This window comes from Planococcus citri, chromosome 1 (assembly GCF_950023065.1).
Source record: "Planococcus citri chromosome 1, ihPlaCitr1.1, whole genome shotgun sequence".
Classification (NCBI taxonomy): Eukaryota; Metazoa; Arthropoda; class Insecta; order Hemiptera; family Pseudococcidae; genus Planococcus; species Planococcus citri.
In genome coordinates this window covers 71879923-71901487 of record NC_088677.1, presented here as the reverse complement: position 1 = coordinate 71901487, position 21565 = coordinate 71879923, and the positions used below count along the sequence as shown (strand labels likewise).

The 21565-nt window shown below is 33.0% G+C and overlaps 3 protein-coding genes across 4 annotated transcripts; 2 read left to right on the top strand and 1 right to left on the bottom strand.

Annotated features, from left to right (window-relative positions):
• Positions 1-5105: 5105 nt before the first annotated feature.
• Positions 5106-7461, top strand: LOC135850055 (retinaldehyde-binding protein 1-like). Its single transcript, XM_065370764.1, has 7 exons — positions 5106-5364; positions 5621-5780; positions 5996-6245; positions 6565-6675; positions 6858-6966; positions 7130-7270; positions 7344-7461. Exons 1-7 carry the CDS (start codon positions 5217-5219, stop codon positions 7400-7402), a joined length of 978 nt encoding a protein of 325 aa, XP_065226836.1. The 5' UTR covers positions 5106-5216; the 3' UTR covers positions 7403-7461.
• Positions 7462-14766: 7305 nt separating this feature from the next.
• On the bottom strand, positions 14767-17343 carry LOC135850046 (carboxypeptidase N subunit 2-like). Its single transcript, XM_065370753.1, has 2 exons — positions 17110-17343; positions 14767-16613 (listed from the first exon to the last, which is right to left on the bottom strand). Exon 2 carries the CDS (start codon positions 16596-16598, stop codon positions 15465-15467), a length of 1134 nt encoding a protein of 377 aa, XP_065226825.1. The 5' UTR covers positions 16599-16613; positions 17110-17343; the 3' UTR covers positions 14767-15464.
• A 1378-nt stretch (positions 17344-18721) lies between these two features.
• LOC135850034 (uncharacterized) lies at positions 18722-21350 on the top strand. 2 transcript variants are annotated; one of them, XM_065370740.1, is made up of 9 exons: positions 18722-18877; positions 19148-19265; positions 19388-19471; positions 19611-19699; positions 19801-19983; positions 20125-20318; positions 20419-20552; positions 20665-20792; positions 20967-21350. In XM_065370740.1, exons 2-9 carry the CDS (start codon positions 19184-19186, stop codon positions 21114-21116), a joined length of 1044 nt encoding a protein of 347 aa, XP_065226812.1. In that variant the 5' UTR covers positions 18722-18877; positions 19148-19183; the 3' UTR covers positions 21117-21350. The 2 variants fall into 2 exon arrangements, with proteins under 2 accessions (XP_065226812.1, XP_065226803.1); XM_065370731.1 differs by lacking the exon at positions 18722-18877 and adding an exon at positions 18919-19062.
• Positions 21351-21565: the final 215 nt, after the last annotated feature.

Here is a 21565-nt window from a genome sequence, read left to right as displayed (position 1 = left end):
CCTTATTTTTACGATTTTCCGAAAACGTGTTTCATACGGTACTGTTTGTTGAAATCAAAATTAATTTTAACCCCTTTTGAAGAAATTCAAAAATTTTGGAGACATCGAAAATCGCACTGGAGGCTCCAGAGTGATTCGAAATGGTAAAATCGCAAGTTGAGAATAAGCCACAACTCTAGTTTTAGCTACCCAGCTTCCTGTACATAAAAAAATCTTGAATAAATGAATAAATCTTTGCTTTCATAAAGAATAACATACGCCATGAAAAACCGGAGAAAATTGCATACCTATCTCTAAAAAACAAAAAAAACACGTATGTGTGGCCTGCAAAGTGACCTAACTGCAGCATTTTTCATTTTTGTTGCACCCTGCAGCGAACCCATGTACATATTTTTCAGAAACGAAAAGGTGATTAGGTGAGTGAAGGTTGACCCTTTCCATTCCCGAAAACAGATTTCGAAAATGTGACTTCAATTTCCTAGGACGCGTTTTTCTCATTTATCTCGAAATCAATTTTTTGCAATTAGGTCACTTTGCAGGCCGACTCATCAAATGCAAGAAATAATTGTGTACATTTTGGGTCAAGTTTTCTCAAAAAGATTCACCAATGTTTCAAAACATCCTATTTGGCAGCTATAACTTGAGAATCTTATTATCTGGGTCCCATTTCAACAATTAACTCACGTTGAGGAGATGGGGGGGACAACTCAAAAGCTTGAAAATGTGCATTAATTTTTTAAAAAATGTATCCCAAAATTCTGAACTGTGCATTATAAGGAGCTACATTTTTGGAAATATTTTATTTTGAGTCAAATTTCAACTAAAGGAGCGTAGGTATTGAGTGCCTCTTTAAGTGGAAGAAATTTGTTCTGCCTTTAGTCAATGTACTAAATAGTTCTGTAACTATGACATCTACAGTTTTAGTTCTCTTTAACCTTCGAGTTGAGAGAGAAACAAATGCGAAACCAGTAATCATATGACTCCATATCCGTGCATAGGTAGGTACCTGTGTTCCCAAGAATAGATTGGCTAGTACCTATTCTATTATTTACTAAGACATGATTGATTTATCAATCTGTTTGAGTAAATCTGTTCCAGTATTCCGACAATATGAACTAGTTCCAGTGTTCAAGTATGTATATGTTCCTGTGATCTTGTGATCTATTTTGTAATACATACAACAGTTCCAGTTATATGTATAGATTGATTTTGTAATGATGTACTCAGGCCCATCAGTAAATATGCATTACACTGTATGGTGTCCTTATTGCAAAGTCTCAATTCATTGAGTATATATCACAGATGGACCTTCCCTCATCCATTTGTTGATCCCTCCCAAGGTGATGTGTATCTTACACTCCTTTACAACACTCTGTGTTATCCCTTTCATATTATACAAAGTAATTCTTACGTAATTAGTAGGTTATTTTTAATAGCCTTGTGATATTTACGAATAAACAGTGCTTGAAAATAACCAAAATGAGTTTTTATTCATAAGTAATATATTCTACATGTTTTTTATTATGTACATATTACATAAGTGTCAACTCTGTGTCCGAAAAATAGGTATTGAAGCGGTAAGTTGCCAGATACCTAGGAAGCTCTAGAAGCTAGGTACAGCTGACCACCTCGAAGTAAGAAGGTATGTGAGCAAATGCAATCTCAAGGCATTGGTGTGCAAAATATGTCTTTACAAAATAAGGAAATTTATATCTTTTGGATGCAAATTTTTTCAAAATTCCTCCTTGAAAGGTGCGGCAATTAAACTTTCAAAAATGTGGTAACTTTCTCTCTAGACCATGCTTTCAATCACTGACGAGTTTTGAGGGACATTTCTGACATGAATAAGAAAAAGTGTCTTTTTTGAGCCCCAATTTAAAAAAAAATGTCTCAAAATCTTGAAATTTGTAATTGGGCAGCTGTAACTTTGGAGATGTTTATTCTGATCTTACATATTTCCACGACCCATGATATCTGAGGGCAATTTTCAGTAATGATTGAAAAAATGTGTATACATAGGGTAAAGTCACCAGTAGTTGACATGATCCAGTAGTTGACACTTACGTCACAAAAATCGCCATTTTGGTGTCCCTGTGTGATTATTGAAAACATTGATTGCTCTAAAAATTAATTCATACCTCGCTTATTATTGGCCGTGAGTTAGGTGATGATTATCAGTCATACTTTTTCCGTTTTATCAACTTTTATTTTCACCACGGAAATTTTGCGAATTTTTTTTGCTGAATTTTAATGGTAAGTGTTTTACAATTATTTTTCTATATCCAACAATTTTGAACATTTTGAGATGGTTATTATACCATTTGAAAGCTAATGAGATACAATTTCTTTCTAACTACTTTTGATTGATTCATAATCACATTTTCATGCTCGATAAGCCGGGTGTCAATTACAGGCGCTAAAAAATGAAAAATTCCAATAATTGACACCATATAAAAAGATGTATTTTCTAATGTTTTTTCATCATTATTTTACCAATTTATTCAAAATAGTCTGATTAAAGTACGAGATGAATATTCAAGAAGCTATAAGTGCTGTAAAGTGAATTAGAAATTACATCTATTTATATGGCGTAAATTATTGGAATTTTTCACATTCTTGAAAATGTGATTCTGATTCAATCAAAAGCAGTTAGAAAGAAAGTGTATCGCATTAGCTTTCAAATGGTAGGTATAATAACAACCTCAAAATGTTGAAAATTTTTGGATGAAAATTGTAAAATACTTTGTCAACTACTGGGGTGTCAATTATTGGAATGCCGTGTCAATTACTGGGGTTTATTGGACACTTTTTGAAATGATCATAAAAATCTCAAAAATTCACTTACGAATGTGAAACACAAATCAAAATGTAAGGAAAACTGTGTTATTTTAGATGTACTTACCAAAGTTTTCAAAAAAATATCAACTTGAGCTATAGATTGTTTTTTATCAAAAAGTATCAAAAATCTGTTCAACTACTGGCGACTTTACCCTATACAATAACTAAGCTATTTGAAGAGACTGGAATACTCCCTCTACCACAGAGAAGAGATCAGCTTATGTTAAAGTGGTACCTGAAAGTTGAAAATTCTCCAAATCATCCTAACTTCTACAAAATGTTCTATTCTCCACTGGAAGGAAATTATACTACTTATCGCCCCATTGACTGTCATTGTAGAGATCTGCTGGTTAATCTACACATCAATCATAATGACATAAATTCCATAAAAAATCAAGTGCACCAAATGAAACTCTGTTCTAATAAAAAAATCACATCATATAGAAAAAGTAGGAGAGAAGAAGTAGTGTTAACCAGATTACGCATTGGACATACAGCTTACACTCATTCTCCACTTTTTAAAAACCAGCAACTGGAACAATGCGACCCTTGTGGAGTGCCAATCACCATCACGCACTTAATAAACCAATGTTGCAAATGAGGAGTATAGACACTGGAACTACAAGATGCACAACTGCAGGTCACAGCGGCAAGGGGAATCACGTAAAATTTCGTGAAAAGTTTTTCCAAACAGTCCCTGTAGAGGCGCTGATTGTCGTTTCCCTACTGGACAATGCGGGTGTTGGCGTGGCAAGAGGAAGTATTTGTGAGTGATAGTTTCAGTGGTTTACTCGCTAGTGGCGCTGATCGTCGTTTCCCTAATGGACGACGCGGGTGTTGGCGCGGTAAGGGGAATGGAATAACTTTTTACCGGATCCCCTAACGTCTGTGCCCGCCAGTTGTTCATCTTGTAGTTCCAGTGTCTATACATTATACAGGGGTCGGCGTAAGTTAGTATTCCGATTTGCACAAACAAAAATTTTTTAACACAAAAAGTAATTTTTTCCCCGTAGTGACATAGTGGGGAACGAAACTATTATTACCAAGGTGTTGGTGGGACTTCTACGAACACAACGCACTACTTACATGACCCTCTATCTACTAATTACACACAACAGGGTGTTAAAGAAAACTCATCAGTTTTCGAATGCGAATACTAACTTATGCCGACCCCTGTATAAGAATGACAGAGAGCAAACCCTAGGAGAGCTTACCTATGAAGATGTTTACAAAGATGATGAAGATATTTGTCAGGCATTTTTCACTTTTTTGAAACATATTGGAATCTATATGACTTAATTTAAAACTTTATTTTTTCAATGTTATTTTATTTTTTACTTGTTATGTTATTTGTGCTTGATTCGTTTGTTTGTTTATTTGCCTTGTTAATTTATTGCCTGATGGTCCATATAATGTAAATGTAATGTGGACGCAGAAAAGCCTATGATGCTGAAGCGTCCTTAAATAAATAATTTCATTCATTTTTTTTGGGCCCTAATTTTTTCCAAAAAATGCTTCAAAACCTCAAAATGTGTGATTGAGCAGGCAGAACTATAGGAATATTCTTCCTAGGTTTAAATGTAGGTAGGTACTGAAGAGCTCTGTTGACATGAATGAAAAAAAAATGAATTTTTTGATATTTTATGCATTTTTTTTTTGAAATTTGGGCTATTAAAAAATCCAATTTTCACAAATTTTTCAAAAAATCTTGCCTTTTGAACGTGATTGTTGTTCAAACCTGACTAGAAACAAGAATTTTCACTATAATGACATGACCATTCACTTCTTTCATCTGATCATGTAATTTTTCAACCATTTTGGAAAGTTCAGAACCTCCGTAGAACTTTCAATTTTAAGTTGGGGCAGGTGAAATGTTTTTGGGGAGTTGGGTACCTTATGGGTTCGTAGTGGTATTCAATAGTAACAAAAAATGGGCGAAATCAATGACTTAATCAGAGTGTTTTGTTATGTACCTACGAGTATGTACAAGTAAGTACATACGATGTCTTTATAGCAAACAACTTTGTAATTATTATTCAGACGGGAATTTTCGCCATCTAAATTAATTACCTACATGCCACACTCCTGTGATAAACTACCTACTTGCGTCAGCACTTTCAATGTTGAATTTTTAATCGGTATATCTTCTCTAATTCATGGAAACATCTTCAATTTTACCATTTTTCATTAACCTTGCTGAATGGATTTCATTAACCGTAATGAATGTAAATACCCACTTTTATGAATAAATATACACTATGTATGCTTTTTGCTCTCTTTGAAAAGTGTACCTCTACCTACTTAGTAATTCGACAAACACCATAGTTATAATAATTCCGTTAAAGTTGGGTTCATAATTTTTTGATAGTATATAGGTAATGTCTTCCAAACATTTTGACTATTGCTCGAAAACTCAACTAGAAGAAATTCTAGCTGAATTTAACGCTACCGAAAAATCCATGAGGGATGGTGTACAATATTTGAAAGAATGGATGAAGCAGCAGCCTCATTTGCCGGATATTGAAGGTAAGAGAACTGTAAAAGATTCCTTGCATTGTTACCGTCACATGGGGTGACTTTGAAATCAGGATATTTCGATATTTAGCACTCTCTGGCGACCAATAAAATCATTTTCAAAGTCATCCTTTAGCCTTTAGTTCTAAACATTTATGTTGAGGTAATTTTTTTAATACTAAAGAAATATTTGTATTTGTTGACAAGTAAATAATTCTTTAACTGCGATTAGTACCTATTTCTACTTTTTTTTTAAACTTTTGCGCAGATGATGAATGGTTATTCAATCTTTTATTGAGAAATAAAAATAGCCTGGAGATAACGAAAAAAAAGATTGATGGATACTACACAATAAGAACCCTGATGCCCGAAATGTTTCAAGATCGTGACCCATGCTCTCAATATATGATAAATATGAGTCGACAAGCGTAAGTGAGTTCATTATATTTGAAATTGTAAGAACTCGTACCTACCTAATTAAATTCAAAGTAGAAAAAATGTAAAAAGAGTGATTAGTAGGTAGGTAAATATTTCAGCTTTTCAGCATTGATTATATGATTTAAATTAAACTACCAGCATATAGGTAATTATTTATGATTTCAGAGTTGAAATCCAAAATTTTATTTACTTGAATTTTTTTCAGCTGCTACCTACCAGTTTTGAAATTAACCCCTGATGGATCCCGTGTGATAATATTTAAAATATTTGAAATCTTGGAGAACAGTGTTGTTGATCCAGATGGTATCATGAAGCTTTCGCAGATTGCGATTGATATTAGCCTGAAATTGGACAAAGTTCGAGGAACGATTTTGGTTTATGACTTTCAGAATTTGTCTTTGAATTTTGTTGGTGTGATACTATCTAACATAAAAAAATACAATGATTTGACTGCGGTAAAGAACCTATTTACATATATTATATAGGTACCTACCTAGGAACCTATCTAATTATTAAGAGCTATTTCGAAATAAACCACCTAAAGATTCACACCTATTAACTTATGCTTAAAAGTGTTAAGGTTTGGTTGTAGTATCTATCGCATTATTCTACCTATTCAAAATCCTCAACATATTTTTCAAATAAAAAATAAGTAGAAAGTTCAACAAAAAAATTTCTCTCCTCCAACGTTTAACCTTATATATACCTACCTACTTAACTGGTCACACTATACAATAATTATTTTTCATTTATCTAATAAGGTATATTTTACAGAAAGCTAACCCTGGTCGTTATGAGAAGATTTATATCCTCAATATGAAATCAGGCGTGGAACCTATTATTCGCTTTGTTAAAACTTTTATGAAAAAAAAGCTGACCGACAGAGTAAGTATAGTCAAAAACTATTATTGAATTTAAAAACTAAAAAAACACCATAATTGGAACCGTTTTTGAGAAAATACTTACCTACCTATTGTACTGTTTATAAATTTAATATTAGGTAGGTAGAGGTACCTACCTAATTGAAATGATTATTGAAAAATAATTACGATTCAATTTATTCTCAGTTTGTTATATGGAAAGATGATCCCAAAAAATTAGCCACTGTTCTACCGAAGGAAGTATTGCCCACAGCTTACGGAGGAGACGAGGAAATAACGATGGAAGAATTGAGAGGTACTGGTAATTTTACTTCAAATGTTGATTAATTAATAAAACATTTTAAACTTTAATATCATCAAAGATTAGATTTTCTGGTCACTAGAAACTGATTACGATTAGGTGGCTACCTATAGGTAACTATTCTTAACTTGATCGTCATTTTCATTGCCTATTTCAGATATTTGGTTCGAGGAAGTGAAAAAATATCGAGATTGGTTCATTTCAGATGAAAAGAATAAAGCAGATTTGAGCAAAAGGCCTGTCGCTAATTTACATGAAAACAACGATGCTATCAATTGTGGAACAACAGGATCATTTCGTAAAATCTGCTTAGATTGATCTCAAAATTCTGTGTAGGAATCGTATGATTAAGGTTACTACATAATTTTTAGGTCTGAACTCAAAGATTTGGAGAAGTTTTGCGTACAACAGATTGAAAAATTTGAAGTAAATGGAAGACGTCGAAAAAATATACCTATACCTATATTTAATAAATTACATCTTAAAGAATTTGAGATTTTGTGATTCAACATGTAAAAATTTACCAATTATACATAGGTAGACAAAACTTTTTCTGGGTGAGGCTCAATACTAGGAGCATCCTGTATCGCTATAGGTGTTGATCATAAGTTTTTGCGGCCCGAAATGCCGCATAGCACGTATGAATTGTTTCGGATGCTTCATCATAAATCACTTGGGAGGATGGTAGGTATAGTGGATCAGTTTTGTGAAGAACAACCATTGACAAATTCAAAGATGGATTTTCAATTCCTAAGTAGGTAACTTGGGAATTAAAAATCTATCTTTAAATTTGTCTATGGTTGTTCTCCAGAAAACTGATCCACTAAATAATACTTTTTCTACCCTCTAGAATAAAAATGTGCATCTGTGATTAGCCAAAAAAAAAAATAATCGTATCTACTAATTAATAGGTAAGTACAATGGTACATTGTAATTACATACCTAGTTTTCTGTTAACGCATTACTTCGTTCAGCTTCCAATAACTTGTGCAGTAGGTACAGTTTTGACATCAATATCTTCGGTTCCAGTCCATTCCGAAAATAACAAATTGACAAAAATCATGGCCGCAATTTTTGTCATTTTACTCAACATTTTGAAAAAACTAGTAAACGGTCAATCCAAAGACTACTTACATCTCACTAAAAATGTGCCTTCTATCTCGCTTATGAGTTCTGTAGGTATCTTTATATCAAATGTAACTATCTAAGTGAATAGAGATATGAATTATCGTGTCGCGGTACCTCTACCAACCTTACAAATTTATCCACAACAGGGTTTCACGAAAGATTCAAATTAACATTTCAAATAATTTAATTTTTTACATTTTGAGATAATTTTTGGTAGGTACCTAACATAGTACAGTTATTTTTGCAAAATTTTCAGTCAAACCTCGGAAAAATTGGGGGAAAGCTGAATTTCACATTATTTGTTCAGTTATGAAAATTGTTTTAAAAAATGAAAATTGACAATTTAAAACGTAAATTCGATTCGCAGTAGACTCGAAAATATTTTGACCAAAGTGGCACACCGAACTTGTCTGCAACCCCCGCAAGAGGTGATTAACCTTTGTCAATCTACAATTTTTCAGCTATATCTTCGAAATGAATGGTCGGAGAGAAAAAAGTGCAGATTGAACTAAAATTATTCTACGCCAAATTTCCTATTAGTATGACCAGTTCAGTTGTTCGCGAAATTGCAATTTCAGTCTTTTAAGAGGAGGGTGGGGGGGATGGTGAATTTTTAATTCAAAGTATAATATGTATTGTATATAAATGAAATGCGCGAAAAAAAAGTTACCTCAAGCACTTGGGCAACGGACTCCATGTCATCTGTATCACCACCATCATCCTCACTCCCATTCTCAGAATTCATTTCAGAAACTTTGATGTGGCTTTACTAACAAAATGGCGGCTATTTTAATTAATATGTCCGCCGAAATCGCAGATTTTGCTTTCCAACGTAAAACTCGGACGAAATTTTTAGAAAAAGACGAAGCTAGATCGAAAAAGCATGCAAAAATTCATCAGCAGTCGAAATTTCAAGTGCAAAAGAGAATTATTCTATTTTTGGTCATTTTGAAAATCAAAAGGCCGAACATGAGAAAAAAATCAAAATGTTACCAAATTGATTTAGAAGGATGAAATTTGGAATATATCCTATTTTCGACCAGCCAAATCGATTAGAAACCATTTCAAACCATTTTAAGCAGTTCTGGAGCCTCCAGCAGATTTTTGAAACTTGAAATTCCCACAAAATTTTATCAAAAGCAGTTGGAAAGCTAAAATTCATTCTGTAAACTAATTTCAATACGCTAGGGAGTCGACTGCAAGTAAATTTCAAGTTGTTTTGAAGCCTCTAGAAACTTTTTGGAAATTACTGGAGCCTCCAGCAGATATTTCAATGCTCGAATTTTCCATAAAATTTACCAAACAGAGTTGGAAATCCAAAATTCACTCTGTGCTTCAATTTCAATGCGCTATCAAGTCCACTGCAAGTTGGTTCAAGTCATTTTGGAGCCTCCAGCAACTTTTTGAAAATTCCTAGAGCCTCCAACAGATTTTAGAATTATTTTAAAATTTCATACAAAACATTTGAAAATCTAAAAACTCTGTAATATAATTTCAATATGCTATGAAGTCGACTACTCGTAGATTTCAAGTCGTTTTGGAGCATCCAGCGACTTTTTGGAAATTACTGGAGCCTCCAGCAGATTTTCCAATGCTCGAAATTTTCATAAAATTTCATCAAACAGAGACACACCATTTTTGACATTACTCTGAGGTGGATCGCAGGCAGCTTCAATCCGTTTTGGAGCCTCCAGCAGATTTTTAGAAATTTCTGTTTTTTCAAAAAATGCTACAAAATCTATCCGAATCAACTTTTGGCTTTTCAACTCCATTTGATGAAATTTTGTAGAAATTGCAAGTTTCAATAATTTACTGGAGGCTCCAGTAATTTCCAAAAACTCGCTGAAGGCTACAAAACGGCTTGAAATCTACTTACAGTCGATCGACTTCATAACGTATTAAAATTAGTTTACAGAATGTATTTCCGCTTTCAAACTTCATTTGATGAAATTTGGCGAGAATTAAATGTTTCAAAAATGTTCTGGAGGCTTCAGAACTGCTCAAAACGTATTGAAATCGTTTCCAATCGATTTGGTAGGTCGAAAATAGAGTATATCCAAATTTCAGCTTTATAGCTCAATTTGGTAAAATTTTGATTTTTTTTCTCATTTTTGGCCTGAATTTAATTTTTAGAAAAATATATTTTAACTGAATTGGTCATGCTTATAGGAAATTTGGCGTAGAATAATTTTAGTTCAATCTGCACTTTTTCCCCTCCGACCATTTATTTCGACGATATAGCCGAAAAATTGTAGATTGACAAAGGTTAATGACCTCTTGCGGGGGTTGCAGACAAGTTCGGTGTGCAACTTTGGTCAAAATATTTTCGAGTCTACTGCGAATCGAATTTACGTTTTAAATTGTCGATTTTCATTTTTTAAAACAATTTTCATAAAATTGACAACTTTACCCCCTCTTTAGTAATGGTGAAATCGCCATTTTGAGAAAAGCTGAACTGGTCATGCTGATAGGAAATTTTGCGTAGAACAATTTTTGTTCGAACATTTTTCCTCTCGGACCTTTCATTTCGGCGATACACCCGAAAAACCTGTATCGACAAAGGTTAATGACCTCTTGCGGAGGTAGCGGTCAAGTTGCGGGGTGCAACTTTTGATGGGTTGTAATCTGAACAAATAATGCGAAATTCAGCTTTCCCCGAATTTTTCCGAGGTTTGACTAAAAATTTTGCTAAAATGACTGGACTAAACAATTAAAACTGTGTAAAATTTATTGTGTATCATGGGATTCACACATACTCTAAACAAATCTAAATCCCTCAACGTTAAATTTCCTATACTAATGAAAAGATCTGTACTGAATACGAATTCAATCATCTATAATACAAGGTGTTTCATAGGTGACCTACCTGCTTCCACTGGGTAAGTATGGAAAACATGCTGAGCACAACTAGTTATGTCTTCCTATCATTTGGATTGAAGGGGCAAACTTATGCTTGCTTGAAATAAAAACATTTTCAATGTTGGTAGGTTGGAGGAGGGAGGAGGGGAGATTTTTTCACATGTCCATCTACATTGGTGAAAATTTCAAACATGCAAAAATATTAATTTTTTAGGTCCCTGCTTTTGTTTAAAATGGTGGCGAAATTTTTTCAATATGTTTCACTCTTAAAATTATAGCCCAAAAAATGATTTTTCTCGTCAATTCGTTGACAAATTGGAGGGGAGGGGGATTTTTTTCACACGTTTGTCCACACATTGATAAAATATCTCAAAAATGGAAAAATTTTCATTTTTTAGGTTTTTGTCTGATGGTAGGTATTTTTGCAACAAGTATAAAACTTGTAATTTTTTTCTCTTGAATATGAAAAAAAAATTCCAGTTCAATTTTCTGATATGTTATTCTACATAAAAAAGACTAAAACTGACGTTCAGAATTTTTACTCGTCGAGATCATAGTTAAGTACATTTAAATTATAAGTTTTTAAATCGAGCTTTTTAGGTTTTTGAAAGTGGCAAAACTGATTTTTACATCATTCGTCGATCACCCTCTCAAAGTACTACAATTTGAAAAAAAAAGTTCAAAATTCTACATATATCACACAACGTACAACCGGAGCAGTTTGCAACTGAAATTTTACATTTTCGTCCATTTTGAAAAACTGTAAAGCCTCACAGCTCCGCCAAAAAAAAAAAAATCGAAAAAATATCCGGTGTGCGTCATTCACCATCGTTTGATGACCTCTACACATAATCTGATTTTGAAAAAAATCACGAGCACCCCCCCCCCTCCTCGTGCAAAAATCCGCCGATTTATGACCCCATGACGGCCATGACAATTTGCCTATCTGAAATTTTGAATTAAGTTTGCCATTCAATTTTAAAGGTAGGAAATTTGTTCGTCTACTCAAGTACTATCTACAGTTGAATCTCGGCAGACGATTTTCGGAACACCCTGTAGTCCTTAAAATCGTGAAGTTTCACAATGAATAGATAGATATTCATTATTGCACTAAAATTGGTATCCAGGTACGAGTATGTATCTCTATCTATAGCCTACAGTCCAAGAGCGAAAAAGTGTCATTTGAGTGGGCCGTTTTTGGGGACAAAAAAAAGAGTAGGCTTTTCGTTAGTATATTATTAGCATTCAAGAAAATGGACATTTCGGATTTTTTGGCCGGCACAATAGGGAGCTGGAGCCTCAAAACCCCCATTTTTCGAAGTTGGCCGGGGACAAAAAAATTTTTTTTTAATTTGGTAGAGGACACTCTCCCGAGTATAGATATATATTTTTTTTGAGTGGGCGCCGGCACAATTGCGTTCCAGAGCTGCACAAAGGCAATTTTTTGCCAATTTTGGAACTTTTTCACATAAAAACGAGTCTGTGGAAACAATACGGCCTTACGGACAAAAAATACACATCTACATGATTGCATCCACTCCTCCCACGCTGATAGAGACCAACTTTGTGAAAAACGGCCGGCACAATGACCCGCAGTGAATTTTCAAAGTTACGCATCCGGGCCACTTCATTAAAAAAAATGGATGTATGACATTTTGACAACGTGACCGTGCGACCTATCAAAGTGGGTTAAAATTTCGCGAGAAAACCGAAAATCTCAATGAAAATTTTTTTTGAGCATTTTATGAAAATTTTGAGCTAAAAAATTGTATGAATCATTTCTCAAGTAGGTACTTTCAGTCTGTTGTAACATGTGACCTATACAAAAAGGTTAAAATTTTGCGATGAAACCGAAAATTTCAATGAAATTTTTTTTTGAGTGTCTCATGAAAATTTTGAGCTAAAAAATTGTATGAATCATTTCTTAAGTGGGTACTTTCAGTCTGTCGTAACATGTGACCTATACAAAATGGTTTAAATTTTGCGAGAAAACCGGAAATTTCAATGAAAATTTTTTTTGAGCATCTCATGAAAATTTTGAGCTAAAAAATTAGCATGGGTCATTTTTCCAAGTACATAAATACTATCAGTCTGTTGTAACATGCAAGCTATGCAAATGGGTTAAAATTTTGCGAGAAAATCAAAAATCTCAGTAAAAAAAATTCTTGAACCGTTAATGAAAATTTTGAGCTAAAAACATTGTATCTATGAATCATTTTTCAAGTATTTTCAGTCTGTTGTAACATGCGACCTATGTGAAAGGGTTGAAATTTAGGGTAAAGTATGAGTAAAGATTTGGATAGATTTTTATAAAAGGCTTATCACAACATTCTTGAGTCTCAAGAATCTTATACATTATGTTCAGTATTTTCAATGAAATACCCTCAAGATCGCATCAGTTTGGTAAACCCACCACAAAACAGACACAATCATTCTCACTATTTATATAATAATGATAGGTACCTACAAAAATAAATGAAAAATTTACCAAAAAAAAGAAAATCATAAATAGAAATTAATCATATTCTCCTTCTTCTTCAATGCCATCATCATCTTCGGCACAATGGTCGATGACATTGACATCATCATAATGCGACTCATGGGGTTCAAAATTGTTGAGCTGTGCTTTTTAAATGAAAAAAAAAACTATCCAAATTTTTGTATTTCACACGAAATTTTAACCCTTTCATACACTTAGGTCGTTACGACAGACTGAAAGTACCCACTTAAGAAATGATTCATACAATTTTTTAGCTCAAAATTTTCATGAGATGCTCAAAAAAAATTTTCATTGGGATTTTCGGTTTTCTCGCGAAATTTTAACCGTCTTTGATAGGTCGCATGTTACAGCAGACTGATAGTATGTACTTGAAAAATGATCCATGCTATTTTTTTAGCTCAAAATTTTCATGAGACACTCAAAAAAAAATTTCATTGAAATTTTCGGTTTCATCGCAAAATTTTAACCTTTTTGTATAGGTCACATGTTACAACAGACTGAAAGTACCTACTTGAGAAATGATTCATACAATTTTTTAGCTCAAAATTTTCATAAAATGCTCAAAAAAAATTTTCATTGAGATTTTCGGTTTTCTCGCGAAATTTTAACCCACTTTGATAGGTCGCACGGTCACGTTGTCAAAATGTCATACATCCATTTTTTTTAATGAAGTGGCCCGGATGCGTAACTTTGAAAATTCACTGCGGGTCATTGTGCCGGCCGTTTTTCACAAAGTTGGTCTCTATCAGCGTGGGAGGAGTGGATGCAATCATGTAGATGTGTATTTTTTGTCCCTAAGGCCGTATTGTTTCCACAGACTCGTTTTTATGTGAAAAAGTGCCAAAATTGGCAAAAAATTGCCTTTGTGCAGCTCTGGAACGCAATTGTGCCGGCGCCCACTCAAAAAAAATATATATCTATACTCGGGAGAGTGTCCTCTACCAAATTAAAAAAAAATTTTTTGTCCCCGGCCAACTTCGAAAAATGGGGGTTTTGAGGCTCCAGCTCCCTATTGTGCCGGCCAAAAAATCCGAAATGTCCATTTTCTTGAATGCTAATAAATAATAATATACTAACGAAAAGCCTACTCTTTTTTTTGTCCCTCAAAGAAGCCAACTCTTTTCGGTTTCTAGAGCACTTTTTGGTGTTTGGACTGTAGACTACTAAATATGTTACCCTAGAAAATTAATTCATTGTAAATAGCTACTTCGAACCTAAAATTGAATAATAAGGTAATAAGTTATTCCAAGAACGTTTGATCGAAAAATTACTGCATCAATCATTCAAGTATAAAAGAAAAAACAATAAATGCATGAACTTTGTATTAAGGTAAATGTGAAAAGTAAGTAAACAATACACTCTGTGAAAGTTTGAAAGTTGGTGATGATTAGTAGAATTAGAAACACATCTTTGTTTGATTTATTCTGCAATTTTGCAAAGTAACAAAATGATGAAATGAATCAGAATTAAGAATTGAAAAATTTTCAAATTTATACTCTAGATAGTAAGTATTAGATAGGTATCTATGCCCAATCCATACAAAAAGTTGTTCAAAGGCAATAATATTGCAAGTTTTATAGCCTATTTAAAAGTAGGTAATTAATACATCTTGAATTGATAGGTAGGTACATATTATTACTTGAGTAAACCTTCTTAATGAAAAATGAACCGATTAAAAATTGATGTTAGTTATTAGGTACATATAATATATTCAAATTCAATAAAAACATGGCAGGACACCTGTGCTGAAATTAAAACAAGCTGCTGCAAGAAAAAAAAAACAAAACAACTTCCCACATTAAGTACCTTACAAGTTAAAATTGTGATTTTTCATGTCTTAAAATATATGTACCCAGTTAGTCCTTATCTAATTAAACCAAAGCAAGCTTTGCACCAAATCAATTTTTGAAAGGATTCTTCCAATTCCTTGCTAATGGGTGAGAGTAGCGTTCAAATATCCTTCAATTAATATTATTACCTCTATGAAATTGAAATTCTTCTTTGCCTAAAAGCATGGACGCAATGTGCTTAGTGCACCTGGATCAGAAAGTACAAAGTCTTCTGTTTTCTTCTTCTCAGGAACCATCTTGAAAGCTTTTTGCAATCTTGATCCTAACTGGGTCAGCCATGACTTTGGTTTTAGTTGATTCCCATCCAAATTCACCGTCTTTAGATTTTTCAAATTATCAAAGATACCGTCTTTCAAAACTGTCATATTGTTGTTCGCCAATTCCAAATATTTCAACTCAGTCAACGGACTAAATACCGATTTCATCAAATTATTGAGTTTATTTCCGCTTAAATTCAGCATTATCAAGTTCTTTAATTTGCGAAAAACGCCAGTTTTTAAAACTGTCAAATTATTATTAGCCAATTTTAAATCTTTTAGCTGAGTCAGCGGGCTAAATATCAGCGTAGGTAGTGTTTTTAGTTTATTTTCGTTTAAATTTAACACTTGCAAAGAAAGCAAATTCTGAAAAATTTTTCCACTCAGTACAGTTAGCTGATTTTCAGAAAGATTCAAGATTTTGAGATTTTTCAGAGGCTCGAATAGTTTAGTAGGTAGTCTTTGTATGTTATTTTTATTCAATAAAAGTGTTTCCAATCTGTCTAAGTCTGCAAATAGCTCTTCGGGTAAATCTTCGAGTTTATTTTCTGATAAATTCAATATGACGAGTGCTCTTAATAGTGTGAAATGGTTCGGCTGAAGAGCAGGAGGTGCGTTTGAGTGAGGTAGAGGTTCAGCTTTGGTGAATGTCAAGTGTGTGATGGTATTTCTGGGATCAAAATTTTCCAATACTTCGATAAACGGTACGTTTGGAAGAGCCGAGTAAAGTATTGTGAGATTAACTGGGAATGGTCTCCATTCGTCTAATTTGATGAATAGTTTATGATAATCTGGATGGTTGAATGTTGCGAATGACTCGATTTCTGCATGTGTGATTCCATCTGAATGACGCACGTCCAAAGTTACCATACCTCTGGTGCTGGGTTTTTTGCAAAAATATGTCTTATAGTTGACGCTGAATTGGAAGCAGTTGCAGTATACATTGCCGTAGCAAGGCTCGCTCAGTTGTGCCGAAGTTAATGGTGATAAAATTAGAAGTTGGTACAGGCAAATTTGAAGAATACTGATCATAGTTGAAAAAATTTTCTGCAAAAAAAAAAAAAAAAAAAACATTAATAAAATTATTTGGATAAAAACATGTGGAAACATATCACTTTTGAAAATAGCACTATAATTTTTTTAATGTATTTCTGAAGGTTTAAATGAAGTGCTTTTTGCTGTAAGCTTTAGACAAATTTGAGTAAAATTGGGCACAGGGTTGATAATTGAAACTAAAAAATACAATAGACAGTTGGATACTAAACTATTAGGAAAACATGTCTTTAAATGGAGCCTCCATACCAGACAGCATCATAATTCTAATTTTTTTTTTTTTTTTTTTTTTTGGTGTTTATAATTACAAGATTATTACACCCAGAATAATTCTAAATTATTACAGTAGAGTTATACTCATTGTCATACCTACAGTCAATTTCTATCCTAAATTTAGGTACTTTAATAAAAATTATAAATTAAAAATTGAAATAGGAATAAACAATGCACATGTCTGATAGAAATATTAAATTATTCAAAATTGACTCACCAATAATGCCTTATTGATCACATTAGAGATGAAAAAATCACTCGCCAACTGCACTAATAATTACACCACGTAGTTAATCGACGCCACATTCACGTAAAAGAAGAAACAGTTTCTCAAACACAACTTCATAATGCACTCGCAGCATCCGGATTCACCCCTTGACATGTCTGTGTTTTGTTTCTATCCGCGTTGAGGAGGTATAATCTGTGCATGAAGTGTTGGAGTGTGAGTATGTAAGCCACTAGGTGAAATCTGGTGTATATTTATTTATGGTGTGGTGGGGGTAGAGGAAGAGAATTAAAAAGATTATTAGCTGTTAGCATTAGAAAAATTTGGGGTATAGGCTACCTAACTCAGCTGTTTATAGTGAAGCAGTGTGTGTTACTCTACACGTTTAAATTGATTTAAAAATATACTTCTTTTTATAGGTACTTCAGTTGTGTACATATTTGAAATAATTCCATGCAAGTTCGTGACATTTTTGGAGCCCTGGATAATGGTTTCTTAAAGTATGGTAACTGATTCATTCGAAAACGTGTAAAATTCTTACAGAGATCCAGACATCGTGACATTTTGTTAGGCTTTTACAAACTTGAAAAAATTTTAAATAAATTCTTGACATAATTTCAGATTTTTAAAAACTAGCTTTAAAAATCATAGAATTGCTAAAAATGATGTCAAACTTCAAAAATGATTTTCTGATATTTTGTGAGATTTTTATTTTAATTTTAAATTAATAAAGTCAACTTACGTAGGTACATAAAAAGCCATCCATAATTTAAAACTCTCCTTGAAGAGGAGATTTTACCTTTTTTTTTTTTTTTTTTCATTTACTCTCCCAAAGTGTCTTCGGAAAGAGGAGTGGAAGACCACCAAAGAAATGTACAGACCGAGCCCGATTTCCGATATCGACTGAAGTCAGCTACAATAGCACTGGCCATGCCATAGCTAAGGATACAGGCAGGCAGAGGAGAGAGATGTCATTGAAAATCGTGTCTGTTTCTCCGAAGTGAAGCTTTCGAGATATCAATGTTGATTAACGATTATTATTTATTGTCAAAATTGAAAGAGATAAGCACATGTGATAATTAAACTTTTCCAAGTGCTCTAGGCATTCGCCTTCAATTTTCAGAATCGTCGATTTAACTTACAATTACGTAGTTTGGGTTGATATATTCATTATATCAGGCAATATTAATTGATACCGACCTGGGAGCTTCCGGTTTTTTTTTTTTTTTTTTTTTAAATTTCAACATTGATAACCCGATGGAAAGAAATTATTTTTTAATTGATCCGTATAAAAATTATTCCTCGTCTTTTTCATTTCTGATTGTTAATTTTTTGTGAATAGTATTGTAGACGATAAGTAATTAGGTATCCTATGCGTTGAATTAGATTACCTATATGTAGTAAAGCACACTTTGATATCATTCAGATACCTACTTTGTTATAAGTACATTTTTATATTGATGGCCTGTTGGGTATCTTATCAATCATCTTTGAAGATTTTCGATTGATGAATATTTTTATATCACTTACACGTTCGTATAATTTTAATTACCAAATAACATATCAAGTCTCACGTTCACTTCTCATCCTCAATAGTAGTATAGATAAACCTAGGTTAGGTACATATTGCATAATGAGTTGCAAATTTCTCAAACTATCGAAGTTCTTAAAACATATTTTTCTCAATAATGTAGGTATGACTGATGTACGTACATTCAACTAAACCGATAACAATTTCCGGTGTTTCGCAATAATTTAGGTAACTCAATTAAAATTATCTTTATAACTAAATAGGTACCTGCATATTAGAAAGGGAAAAAAATGCTTCGGATAATTATCCATTCTTTAGTACTAACTCGAATCGGAAACAGTGTGGTGATCTTTTTCATCCTAGCTCTTAGCAGTATTGATAAGAATTCGGCTGTTATAATGATTCCGAAAAATGTTTGTGCACGTTTATATTACATTATTTTATTTAATGAAATATTATATTTTGGTTTCGTTCATGTGCATTATGTTGTGTTTTTAGGTTAGAGTAATTGATTTTCGAAGTGATACTTTGTCAATGCCAACAGAAGGTATGCGGAAAGCTATTCATGAAGCTCAGGTTGGCGATGATCTCTACGCTGAAGATCCTACTGTAAATGGTAATGATTCCTATCTTCGTACATGTTTATATCTAATAAAACAATTGGGTATTTGTGTACATATTTATCATTTTGTCAAACGATTATCGAATAATTACCTACTTACTCTTTTTATTATACAGCGTTAGAAGCCAGATGTGCCAAGCTGACTGGAAAAGAAGCAGGTTTATATGTACCTTCTGGAACTATGGCTAATCTAATCAGTAGTAAGTGTGCATATAGAAACAGACAACCTGCAGTAATTAAATTAAATTAAATTAAATTAACAAAAAAAAAAAGAGAGAAAGAAGCAGATGACTTTAGAATAAATTCTAAATTTAATCAGAGCAAATAATTTTATTTCAGTTATGGTTCATTGTAATGAGAGAGCTTCCGAAGTGATCGCAGGTCAATCTAGTCATATGAATTGTTTTGAACAACGTGGATCAATTCAAGTAAATTATGATTTTATAAATTCCAATAATTATTGTTCTTAAAAAAAAAAAAAAAAAAAAAATCGGCATTAATAAAATAAGTATGTATGTACCTACTACAGTTTGGAGGCATTAGTGTACGTGAAATTCGCGAAAAAGAAGACGGAACTTTTGATTTAGACGAGTTAAATTCTCTCGTACGAAAAATGGACCCGCTGATGGAACCGACCACCAAAGTAGTCAACGTAGAAAACACTCATATGGTACTAGGAGGTAAAGTTTTGCCTCTGGAATGGATTGATAAAGTAAGCTGCACTCGAATATACTGATTGTGAGAAAGATACCTATTTATATTCGTGTACGAACCTCTCTTCTACTCGTAGCTTCATATAATTACCTATAGGTATACCCAGCTATTTTTAATATTTTAACGATGCATTTTACAGTTAATTGAATTCGCCAAATCCAAGAATCTCAAAACACACTTAGACGGTTGCAGAGTATTTAACACGGCTGTAAAATTAAACGTCAGTGTTTCTAGAATTACCGCTAATTTCGATAGTATAACGATAAGTTTCGGTAAAGGTCTCGGAGCACCGATAGGTGCAATGGTCATAGGTTCGTCTGATTTTATCAAGAAGTAAGATTCCACTGATCTTGACGTACCAATAACGCAGAATAATGATCCTAATAAACTCTTCTTCATGTTGTAAATTTACGAAGAATTGTTGTTATTGTAGAGCTCGAAGAGTAAGAAAAGCTTTAGGAGGAGGTTGCAGTCAGATTGGATTTATGGCTGCTGCAGCGATGTATGCGTTAGATAACTTGGACCATTTGCAAGATGATCATGAACATACTCAAATGATCGCTCAAGGTATTTGAATGAAATACTTTGTACTCACTCGTTTAATTATAAGTTTATGTTTATTCATTTTCAAATTGAATTACCTACTTACTTAAATTACCAACGTAATATTTTTCTGTAGCTATTCGAGAAGCTGGAAATCCTTACATCACTGTTCCAAAAGCTGAAAATATTCATTCGAACATTCTCATGATTTCTATCGATACGAGTAAACTTACTCCTAAAAAGTTTATCGGACGGTTGAATAAGGTTAGCGAATAAATTACCAATTGCTTCGCAAAAGCTTTTAGAATTTAAAAAAAAAAAAAAACTTTTTTCAAGGAGATGACAATTTTTAATTCTTTTGTGAGACTAACTACATTTTAGTTTATTAGTTTTCTTAATTATTATGCGAATTAAATTAATGTTGATGTCGATCTTTAGTTTTCAATTCAAGATGAAGATCCAGTGATGATAAAAGCTTTGCCAGTTGGTGATCGAACGGTGAGGCTCGTGCTATGCATCAATAATTCAAAATCCGACGTTGAAGCTGCCATTATTAAGATTAAAAAAGTCATCGATGAATTTAGGTAGAGGTAGAATTATCATATCGAAGTAGCAGTTTATTCTCAGAAAGAGTATTATTATATTAATTTTGTATTCGTTGAGTGTGAACTCGATTAAATGAACTGTGAAGTACACTTGCAGGTTGCAACTTTATTAAGTACCTTACCTACGTCACGTATTTTATATTTGTGCAACTTAATTATGCAACGTTATTACTTTTGTAAATGAGTTAAATTGAAATTAAATATTATTATTATCGTGTGCTGTTTCACTATAGATAATCATTTTTGGTTATTAAGTTGTAAAATACCAAAGCTCATCACGAATCTCGCCTAGTTTTATTCGGTGGAAAGGCTTAGCTGATAACAAGCTCAAATAGCTTTAATCAAATCAATTTCATCGCAATTAACGTAAGTATGTAATTTAATAGCACATAAGCGTTAACTAATCAAAAGAAAATCCAAAAATAAAGTTCA